The 11,738-nt window shown below is 34.7% G+C and overlaps 1 protein-coding gene across 1 annotated transcript; it reads left to right on the forward strand.

The window, feature by feature from the left end:
- The first annotated feature begins 222 nt into the window (after positions 1–222).
- LOC145030840 (putative cyclic nucleotide-gated ion channel 20, chloroplastic) lies at positions 223–6,895 on the forward strand. The gene is made up of 13 exons (XM_078979267.1): positions 223–487; positions 745–966; positions 1,072–1,260; positions 1,639–1,737; positions 1,829–1,966; positions 2,050–2,298; positions 2,412–2,681; positions 3,204–3,349; positions 3,446–3,523; positions 4,380–4,509; positions 5,249–5,480; positions 5,574–5,736; positions 6,674–6,895. The coding sequence occupies exons 2-13, from the start codon at positions 772–774 to the stop codon at positions 6,783–6,785; spliced, it is 2,001 nt and encodes a 666-aa protein (XP_078835393.1). The 5' UTR covers positions 223–487; positions 745–771; the 3' UTR covers positions 6,786–6,895.
- The last annotated feature ends 4,843 nt before the right edge of the window (positions 6,896–11,738 follow it).

Raw genomic sequence — 11,738 nt, forward strand, 5'->3', positions numbered from 1 at the left:
AGTTTTATTTATTAGTATAGATCTCTAGCATCTATCAAACGTCACGCAAATGGACGATTTCGGCGCCTGGCCAGGGTGCCCTTTAACACAGGGACCATTTGTGTAATTTACTATAAATCAATAAAATTTGAAGGAGATTGTGTTGAGCGTTGACTGACCTTTCATGGTCACGTTCTCAAAGAGAAACGGTGGGTATGTATGGTTTTAGTGGATCGTATAGTCAACTTTGAATGCTTTCGTCGCAATTGCATTCTCCTACTCATTTCCAAAATTCCATCGTCCACTTGATCTGATCAATTACAACTTGCGAGCCTCATACAGATGCCCTAAATCTACGTGCAATCAATGCATTTCCTTCTCAAATCTTGGTCTCCTCCTTTCATTTGGCTGTTTCTTATCATCCTCTTATTTAAACACACATTTTTATAGCTACTTGTAAATTCCCCCATTCTTCGTTTGATAGAGGTTAATCAGAGGCATTAAACAGGTATGCCCTTAATTTCCTCTGGCTTCTGACGATTTTCTCTTTTTCTGTAATTAAATTGCTGAATATGCTTCACTTTTGATCGTGAACTAAGTTCAATTTCACTTGAAGAATGTAAGAACATGGTGATTGAGTGCTTCTGAAATGTGGTCGAGTAGACTGAATGTGTTGCCTAACATTACTTTTGAGAGAGTGTTATTAGTTTTGTTGTTCAATTTCTCTCGCTTCTATCCTATCTGCTTGATACTATATTATTTCAGGAAGCTGTTGTACTTGAGATTTGATTGATGGACACAGTTGGAAAAGATGATGTAGAAGACTACAGTCGAAATGGAAAATTTTCAAACAGGAGCAAAAGTGTTTCAATATCGATCCCAGTGAGCTCCAATGAAGTAAATTCTGATGAAATAAGTCATGTTTCCTCTACAAGTCCCTTGTATACTAGAAATCATAACAATCAATCGGGAGATTCTAATAATGAAGTAAAACTCTCGACCTCATGTACTTATAGCTAGTGTTCATTTGCATTGAATTGAAAAAACTACTTTTATTCATCATAACAATCATTTTGTTGTGTTCTTTTGCAGAATGATGGTGTTGTACTTGTACATGGGGGGTGGACACAAGAAACGTTATCTTTACTAAAAAAATTTGCATTTGGTGTCATGAATCCACATGACAAATATGTTGAGCAGCTGAACAAATTCTTTCTCATTTCTTGCTTATTCGCCATTTTCATAGACCCCTTATTCTTTTACTTGTTGTCAGTGAAGAAGGTAAAACTCAATCTTGATTTGAAGTTATTTTGGAAATATTAATTGTTTATATCTATTACATGGACATATTTGACAGACAAAAAAGGTCAACTTCTTGGTAAAAGCCAACTCTTTTACTTGTCTGAGTTAAGAAAAATACTCTTTCTTCACTTAAATAACACAACTCAAAGCCATTTTTCTTATTTCTACCTCAAAACTCATTTAAACGCTGATTAGCATGAGAACTAGTTCCATCTCATCTAAAGTTTGCCGATTGATTCGTATTATTTCTCATTGAACATTAACATGTCCCAGAGTATGATGTCAAGGTGAATGTTTTTGTATCTTTGCTTGTGAATTGGCATAATATCTTTTGATTATCATCTTTTTTGGAAGCAGGACTACAAGTGTGTAGTAATTAATTGGCCAATGGCAATAATCCTTGTGGTTTCCAGAAGCATAACAGACTTTATATACTTGATGCGCATTCTTATGGAGGTAAACGTACCACTGCTTATATAATCACCTCTTTTTTACATTCCTTCAATATACAAATGGTTGTTTAGACTTGAGAATACATCTTTTTCAGTTCAAGTTAGCATTCATTTCACCTGAATCAAGAGTTGTAGGAGCTGGAGACTTGGTTAAACATCATACAAAAATCGCATTACATTATCTTTCTGGATTTTTCTTCCTTGACTTACTTATTGTACTCCCAATTCCTCAGGCAAGATTCTCTTTTTCAACCATAAAATCATTTTGTGCATTATTTTTTCCTCATATAAGATAATAAACTATCTATTGCAACAGATGATTGTATTATTTGTGCAACCAAATGGGGTTTCATCACCAGGGGCTAGTTATGCAAAGTTTCTCCTTCAAACAGTTATTCTTATTCAATACATTCCAAGATTATACCGATTTCTGCCTCTTCTTGGTGGACAATCTTCAAGTGGATTCATATTTCAGTCAACATGGGCAAACTTTGTCATCAATCTTTTGACTTTTGTCTTGGCGGGTCATGTTATTGGTTCATGCTGGTATATGTTAGGGTTACTGGTGGGTGACATCATCATTATGATGAATTCCTTTAACTCGTATCATATAATGTTTTCTAAAACTTTGCAACACATTTTTCTAATTGTTTTTTTTTTCTTATAATTCCTTTGAAGAGGGTGAACAGATGCCTTCGAGACAGCTGTCATGATTCTAGAATCATGGATTGTAAGAAGTTTATAGATTGTGGGCATGGGAATGATTATGTTTATAGGGGTTTTGAAGGTAATCTTGAAATATGGAATGAGTGGAAAAAAGATGGAAATTCGAGTGCTTGTTTTAGTGAAGATGGTTTCAACTATGGGATTTACATGACAGCTGTCAATCTCACTACTGAAAGTAGTTTCATCACAAGATATGTCTACTCCTCTTTTTGGGGGCTTCAGGTATTAAATTCTTTCTCCTTACTTGTTTCCTATATGAAATGTTATTGACAATATAAATCAGGGGATTGTGGTTTTTTATACCATATTATATATACATTAACATTTACCTAAATTGTTTTCTACTTATTCCTAAGGTCACATCACAACAATGTTTTTTGTTTTTCTTTTAATATTTAGAATTACAGAGATGGTCCTTGTGAAATAGTAAAATTACAGAAAATGCCCCTTTGTGATAACAGGAAATCAAAATTACAGAAATGGTCCCTGTGTAATAGTAAAATTACAGAAATGGTCTTTGGTGGGCAAAATACAAATATTACAGAAATGGTCCGTGTGTTATTAGTTTGCAGAATTACTGAAATGGTCCCTGTGTAATGGCAGAAAATGTATAAATTATGGAAATGGTGTCTGCATAATAGTAAAATGACAAAATACCATGATTGGGTCTTTATTTCTTGCATATATACATGAAGTTAAATAATATTAATTTTTTTTTTTTCATTTGTTGATGATTGTTACAAGCAAATCAGCACGTTAGGTGGGAATCAAACTCCAAGTTACTTTGTTGGGGAAGTCCTTTTTACGATGGGCATCATTGGACTTGGCCTTCTACTTTTTGCCCTTCTTATTGGAAACATGCAGAACTTTCTTCAAGGTCTTGGACGAAGGTACCCCTTTTACTATCACACTTATGCTACTTTTAACCCCTCATTCTTTCATCATATCAAATATCATTACTTTGCTTTGTTTTAATATTATACTAGACGACTTGAAAAGTCACTTAGAAGACGTGATGTTGAGGAGTGGATGAGTCATCGACGTCTCCCAGATATGATACGAAGGTATCAAAACATTCTTATTCTACATGGCCTTTTATGTCATTTTACATATTCTATTTCACTAGCTTATCAACTAGTTTTACTAAAGCTGTGTTTGGCACGCCACAGCTAGCTTATTTTTCGAGCTTTTTTAAGTTGTCGTGTTTGACAAGCCAAAAAGTAGCTCATATGCTAACTTTTTAAAAAACTACTTATACTAGCTTTTCAGGAGCTTTTTAAAATTTTTCCAAATATACCCTTAATTGAGTATAAAAACATATTCTTTTAAATGTCTGTTTATGTTCTTTTATATAGAATGAATTACACGAGTGGTCCCTATGGTTTGGGGTAATTTGCATGTTTGGTCCCTAACTTATTTTTTTAACTAGGAAGGTCCCTAATGGTTGTTGCGCGCTTGTTCCCTGGCTTACCTAAAAAGACTATTTTGCCATTGATTTTTTAATTTATATAAATAAGGTAGGGTAGGTAAGGTAAGGTAAGGTGAGGTGGAAGTGGGGTTGGGGTTGGGGGTGTGTTTATTTAAATAAATTAAAAAATCAAGGGCAAAATATTCTTTTTAGGTAAGCTAGGGACCAAGCGCGCAACAAAAACAACCATTAGGGACCTTTTGAATTAAAAAAAATAAGTTAAGGACCAAACATGCAAATTACCCCAAACCATAGGGACCATTCGTGTAATTTACTCTTTTATATATTTCAGCTACTTATCGGCTAGTTTTACCAAACGTCAATTTTAATCAGCTAGCAGCTAGCTTTTCATATAACAACTAGCTTTTCACCTAGTACGCCGAACATAGTCTAAGTGTAGTTTTGTTGTCTATTTGGTCAAAGGTTGACTTTGACCATTTTTTTATGTGTAGAGAAGTTCGAGAGTCAGAGCGTTACCATTGGGCAGCTACCCGAGGGGTGGATGAAGAAACACTGATGGAGAATCTGCCTGAAGACTTGCAAAGAGATATTCGTCGCCACCTTTTTAAGTTTGTCAAGAAAGTAAGATCCCACTTTCCTTTTGATCATGATTACTTGATTATAGCATTCTACTTTTCTGTATTTTTCATATTAAGATATTGCTCCTTGAAAAAATCTACCCATTTATAGCAAGTGAAAATTGCTTTGTAAGCTTTTCGATGACATTGCTATAATTGGATAGATAAAAACAAATGAATGAAAGTATAATGCTATTTCTTGCATTTAACCTTTAAATCTATATCTCCACTTTGAAATAGCAAGGTAACCTTCTACCCATTTCTAGCATTCAACTTTCAACTTTTTTCATATTAATACATTGCACTTTGAAAACTCTACCAAATCATAGCAGTATTGCTATAATTGGATAGATTTTTAGAAATATAATACCATCATAGGAAAAAAAAAAAAGTGAAAGTAAGTTGCTATAAACAAACAGTTAAATGAAAGTATTTTGCTATTTCTTGCATTTAACCCTTAAAACTGTAACTTTACTTTGAAATAGCAAGATAATCAATTGTAGTATTCTAATTTAAAACATCTCTATCCGTTTATGGCAATTGTACTTTAAAACTTTTTGATATTAAGATATTGTACTTTGTAAAACCCAACCAAATCATTGCTATATTAGGGTAGATATTTTATGTACAATACTTTAATAGGAAAAAACATAAGTAAGATGCTATAAATTACACTGGGTTTTATGTAGAAAAGTCTCATTATTCTCTAAAATAATACATCTAAACTTTACGGATATTTGTAGGTGAAAATTTTCGCACTTCTGGATGAACCAATCTTAGATGCAATATGTGAAAGGCTAAGGCAAAAGACTTACATCAAAGGATGCACAATTTTATATGAAGGAGGGTTTGTAACAAAGATGACTTTTATTGTAAGAGGAAAAATGGAAAGCATTGAAAAAAATGGGAATAATAAAGTTTCATTGTTGGAAGGTGATGTATGTGGTGAAGAACTTCTCAAATGGTGCCTTGAAGGTATAAATAGATATAAACTAGTTAGGAATGGATGGCAAAATATCTTTTTTTTTTTTTTTTTTTTTTTTTTTAAATTTAAAATGTTTCTTCTAGATAAAAGAAACCAAAGAAAACAAGGAAACAGATTGCTTAGCAATAGGACAGTGAAATGCTTAAAAGATGTGGAGGCATTTGTTCTTCGGGCTGAAGATCTTGAAGAAGTAATCACACTTTTTGATGGATTTTTGAAGAATGTTCGTGTTCAGTTTGCTATTGGGTAATAATTCATCTTTTACATATTATTTAACCACTTATCATTACAATTTTGTGCTATTTTTATGAAAATAAATTGGGTAATTTTTACCTTTTGGGATAATGTCACTAAATAGTAACCAAGCTTAACGGTTCTTCCACTCACATACCTCAAACAGTTATTCTATTAAATAAGAAAAAATTATTATATATAGTTTTCAATTTTTTTATTTATAAATTTTGGATTTTAGTTTGTACGTACTTTGTAGATGCTTTTATTGTGTATTTTTTTTTTATTTCTTCTAGATATAGCTGAATTTTTAAAAAATTTCCCCAAAAATATTTCTCTAGAAAATTGTGTCCTAATTTGTGGTTTTGTAAAGTTATATATTTTTTCATGTTTTAAATAAAAAACTCTATTAATGGGATTAAAATTGCAAGAACAGCTTTACGGTGCACCAAAAGTTGTCATTTTTACTTGGAACACAAACCAAAAAATAATGACTAAAAATACAAGAGAAATTTTTGGAAATTGGAACCAGAATTGCAAATATCAACAGCTACACTCAGGGACTAAAAATCTAATTTCCTTTATTTTTCTTTATTGACTGAAAATGTTCAAGTGATAAATAAATTAGGTTTTTAATCAAATAACGCGTCGGTAATGATGAAAAGGCTTAGTGCTCATAATATTAAATATTTTAATGAGTCATGTAGTTCTATTTTCAAAATTTTGTAAGAAAGTATTGTTAATTTACAGCTTATAATAATATTACATTTAAAAAGTGATAATATTCTCACAAACGACAAAAATAAATCTTAAGCACAGTTATCTATTCATCACTTAAATAAAGATTATTTGTAAAACACAATTGCGAAATTCATAGGAATGAAAAAAAAAAAATGAAAGTTGAATGAATGTGAAATTGGTTTTAAATATTATTACATTTTGGAAACTTCAGGAACAAATCTCCATACTGGCAAGGTGTGGCGGCATCAACCATTCAGGTGGCATGGAGATATAGGAAGAAGCGGCTAAGCCGTGCACGTGATCACGCCACTGATTTGTTGTAACTTTAGCGTTAGTTTTCATGTCTTATGAAGTTGTAGTATGTTTCTTTGAATGACAAATATACCTTAGGGCATCTGTTCCATTTTCATTGTTAAAAAGTAGTTGAAGTATATCAAGTTTTTGCAGTTACGGAGAGATAGATAGTTGTTGTGGTTGAGTATTTCCAAGTTATTGGGTTGTTTGTTGGCAACGGTGGGTTTCCAAGTGGTCTCTCAAGTTTTCATTATAAGATGCCTTGATTTCGAAATGATTAGAGGGGCTTATGGAATATATTGGTATTGTTTCAGAGATTCTAACCAAGACAAATTTTTGAGGATAAAATCCAGTTTAAGTGGGGGAAAGTTCTAACATCCTGCTTCGAGAAGTTCTTATTTTCGGATTTTGGACAATAAATGGATCAAGTAAATGCTTTGTGCTTCAAGGGAATATGGTTTACACTCTATTGGATGTTGATAATATTCGTTATGTGATCTAAGCCCTTGGTTTGTGTTTTGGAGTCAAAGGTAAAATGAGAAAAGTGATGTTTTAGACTTCTTTTTTGAATTAAGGATTTTAGTTCGGTATGTTTTAAGTCGAAAGTAATTAGATACAATTGTGGGGCTCTTCAATACCTTTCCGTGTATATAAAAAATACCGAAAACGAAGTTGAAATGAAGAAGTTATGACTGTTTGAAGTTGAAGAGAAAATTTGGGATTTTGTCATATGCACGGCATAACTTGCTAAGTGTGGATTGTGTTTCTAATGTGCTAAGCATGGTGTAACTTAGGTTATGCGAGGCGTAATCATGGCAGATCAAAACCCTAAGTCTTCGGCTTTGAGCCCCATTTAAGGGTTCTAACTTATAGGAAACCCTCTCATGACCAACCTCCATCACTTAAGATCATTCCTTGAGAAAACCTAGCCTCCTCTCACTTGTTTTGAGCCTTGCATCATTTATGAGCTTATTTCTTCTTTAGAATGTGGAATCTTAAAGAACAAGTTTATGACAAAGTGTATTGAAGAAGGGTTCAAGTATATATCCAGCAAGGTTACTTCATTCCTGGACTATTATAAGTAAAAAGCTTGAAACATGTTTGTTGGTTTTTCATAGATTTTGTTAATCATCATATTTGTTACTTTTTGGTTCTTTGAGCTTGTGTTTTTGGAGTTGAGGCAACTCAATCACCTTTTAAGCTATATGGATCAATCTTGGGACTTATTGGACTTGGAAAGTTGTGCTTTGGTACTTCTTTATTAAGTCACGCAACTTGTGATAACATTTTTGGGTCATTTTAGGGCATAAAGTTAAGATCATATTGATTCAGATTTGAAGGTTGAAGACTTGGACTTAATGGATTAAATTGAGAAAGATGTATTTTTGGTCCCTTTGAGACTTAAAGGCTAGATCTTGGCTGTTTGGACCATTCTAATGGATAAAGTTGGAAACTTTATCCATTATGGAGCTATTAGGAACTAGATTTGAGCTTTGAGTAAAAGGTCTTAATGTATTAAGTGCTTAAAGTAAAATTTGGCAAGGGACACCGTATGTGGGGCGTAATCTGGGCCGCCCAGTGTAGCCTGATTCTTGCCCGTTTTCTTAATAAAATTCTACACCCTGCATAGAGTAAGACGTACGCTACACATAAGTGAACGAAAGGTTGACCGTTGACTTTTTGACTAGTTTGACTTTTGGTCAACTATGAGGGGTTGAGGACTTAGAAGGGAAAAATGGTCCTTTTCCTAAATGAGGATTTACCATGGTATTTGGAATGCCTAAGTTCAAGTATTTACCTTAATTGCTAATTAAGGTTTGGTTTTGGATATGTTGAGTGGGAGAGACTTTAGCACCAATGAATCGTGTGTGAGATCTATTCGTTGACTGATTGAGGTGAGTCTTCTCATCTTACTCGTGGGTCAAAGGCATCAATGTCTCTTGGACTATTGCTAGTATGATTATATATTGTATGCATGGATTTAATCTGGGCTCGGAGTCATTATGGACTTAGGTTTGATACGGACTCGGGGTTGTTATAGACCTGATATAACTACATGTTGTTATATTTGTTGTATGTGGTATTTGGGGAACTCACTAAGCTTTGTGCTTACAGTTACCTTCAAATTGTTTTCAAGTACTTATGGTTTCAAAAGGAAGGGCCCGATCTAACGTAGTGCATCCCCTAGCAATTTATTTCCGCATTGATTGTTTATGATTTTACTATGATGTTTTGAATATACTTTGACTCTCATTGTCTTTTGGAATAACGAATGAATGGTTTGAGTTATTTAAAAATGAAAATTTTACTAGGTATTTTTGGGATGTTATAAGTTGGTGTCAGAGCGTTAAAATACTCCATACCTCAGCCATGCATATGAGAACCGTCAAAGAAGTGCCTCAACGCGCCGCAACCACTACTTTACTTTGACTCATTTTATGCAATTATGAACTCCGCATAACTTTATCGATTCCAAGGAAACTTATCAAATCTCGATCTTTATTTGACTAGGTTAGAGAAGATGACAAATGGGCCCATCCCAACATAAATATGCAAGTGCCACAAAGACAACTAGCATAATCTAGTAAGCCAACATTAATGCCTTCGACCCATGAGTACAGTGAGAAGACACACCTCAATATGATGTCAGACAAAAAAATCATACACCCGAGCTGACCAGATTGAAACTCCCCGTACTGAATAACATATCATAAACCCTAATTAGAATTAGGTTCCTACCTCGTCGCCAGCAGTATAGGAAATGAAGGAAAATGGGTCTCCGGTATCCACCTGCTCGAGAAAGAAAAAGGGAACGGAGGCAACAAGGATGTTGTTGTCGTCTGTTGTGGCAAGGAAGGTTGTTCTGGCGGCTTCCCTTGGCTGATGTCCTACAATCGCCGACCGCTAAACATGAAGGGAAGGATGAACATGAACAATATAGAAGGTGGGGGGGGGGGTGTTTGGATGTGGTGTTGATGGGGAAACAAGAAGAGTAAGAAGTGGTTGTTGCCTCTTAAGATTGCTCCAAGAAAACACCCACTTCGGCAGTGTGTTTAGGGTAAAAGACAAAGGGGAACAATGGTAATCCCTTTAGAGGTTTTTGGGTTGCTTTGCTTGACACAAAAGGAAACAAGATGGGCTATTGTGAAGTCGACGCGTACGCACGAGAGAGAAAGAGAGAGAGAGAGAGAGAGAGAGAGAGAGAAAGAGAGATAAAGAGAGAGAGAGAGAGGATGCGAGTGTCACAACCCAAAAACAGTAGTAAAAAATTTCATTTAAAAACTATTAATTTCATTAATTGATTGTACCAAAAACCATTAATCATTACAATATTTCAAACCATCATAGTACAAATATATCAAGTGCGGAAATCATATGGGGAGGATGTTGTGGCATCACGTAGGACCCTTCCTTTTTGAACTAGAAGTACCTAAAACCATAAACATACACTGTAAGCATAAAGCTTAGTGAGCTTCGTAAAATACTACATACAACATAGATATAATATAACAACACGTGGTTGTGTTAGGTCCATATCAACCCGCAGGTACGTATCCACCCAAAATAACAACAAGTTGCTATGTCGGTCTGAATCAACCCCTATGTTCGTATCAGCCCCAAATCAATAATGTCATCGAGCCCAGACTATCTCAATAGATAAATCATACAATCACATCATACAAAATCACACGACAACATACAATTTTACTCATACAATCTAGTGGGTCGGCCTTGGTGCCTTCGGCCCACTTAAGGTGGTAAGAAGACTCACCTCACAGACAGACGAAAAAAGTAAATGAAAAGCTGCTCAAAACCCACGCTACTGGTCACCTTTATGAATAGCAGTAACCAAAACTCAGACTACCATTCAAATACCTCAAATACCCTTAGGTCAAACCCTATTCAAAATCTAGTTCATAGTCAATCAAGTCAACCGGGTTGACTCGGTTAGTAAGTGCTTAATCCCTTAAGCACTTACGTTCAAATTTCGGATCTAGGCAAGAAAAGATGTTCTTAACCCTAAAGTTTCCAACGTTATGGTTTAGCATGACTATTAAGACCTTAAATCCAAAAGCCTAGTCTCTTAACCCATTAAGACACTCTAGCACTTTCATGGAGAGAAACTAATGATAAAAAACCCAACTTTATGACTTAACACCTCTCAAAACCTTTGGAAGGACAACTCAAATGCCTTGGAGTACCTTCTACTCAAAAGGACCAAGTTTGGGACAAAAAGTGAACAACTTTGAGCTAAAACTAGATCCATAAGATTTCTAGATACAAAAAGGTTGAAGCTTTTTACCTCCACAAGGTGCACAAAGGGAACAAGATGTTGGACCCAAGGCATTGAGTTAAACACCATAACCCCAATGCTCTTCCTTCTACTCTAAAAGCTCTAAATGGAACCAAAAATGGCTCTACAAACTTCACAATGCACCTACAATCTTTAGGGTTTCAAAATGAGGAAGGATGTTTAAGATAAAAAGGTGTATGTGGCCATAAATGTGTTTAAATAGACTCCAAATGCTAAAATTTAGGGTTTACAACCTGACTGTGTACGCCCTACGTACCATCATATGTGCATCGTACTAATGCGAACCCGGGTACGCCCTACGTACGAAGGTGTACGTCCTGTGCATGCAAGTTGAATCCAAAATTACGAAATTGCTACAGGAACTAATCTTGCAAATAAAGTACAACTCACGGGTTAAAATGAATAAATGAATAATAGATTTTATAACTCTTCCCCACTTGAACCAGACTTCATCCTAGAAGTCTGATGCTGTGAATAAATCTAAGTAGTGCTCTCGTATCTCCACCTCACTCTCCCACATCCATTTGGAGCCCTTCCGATGTTTCCATTGGGACTTGACCAGTGACACTTCTTTGTTGCGTAGAGCCTTCATCTTCCAATCTAAGATCGCTACATGTATCTCTACATAATTCAGGCGATCATTAATCTAAATATTATCCAAAGGAAC

Source organism: Lactuca saligna, chromosome 2 (genome assembly GCF_052625555.1).
Source record: "Lactuca saligna cultivar CGN05327 chromosome 2, ASM5262555v1, whole genome shotgun sequence".
NCBI lineage: Eukaryota > Viridiplantae > Streptophyta > Magnoliopsida > Asterales > Asteraceae > Lactuca > Lactuca saligna.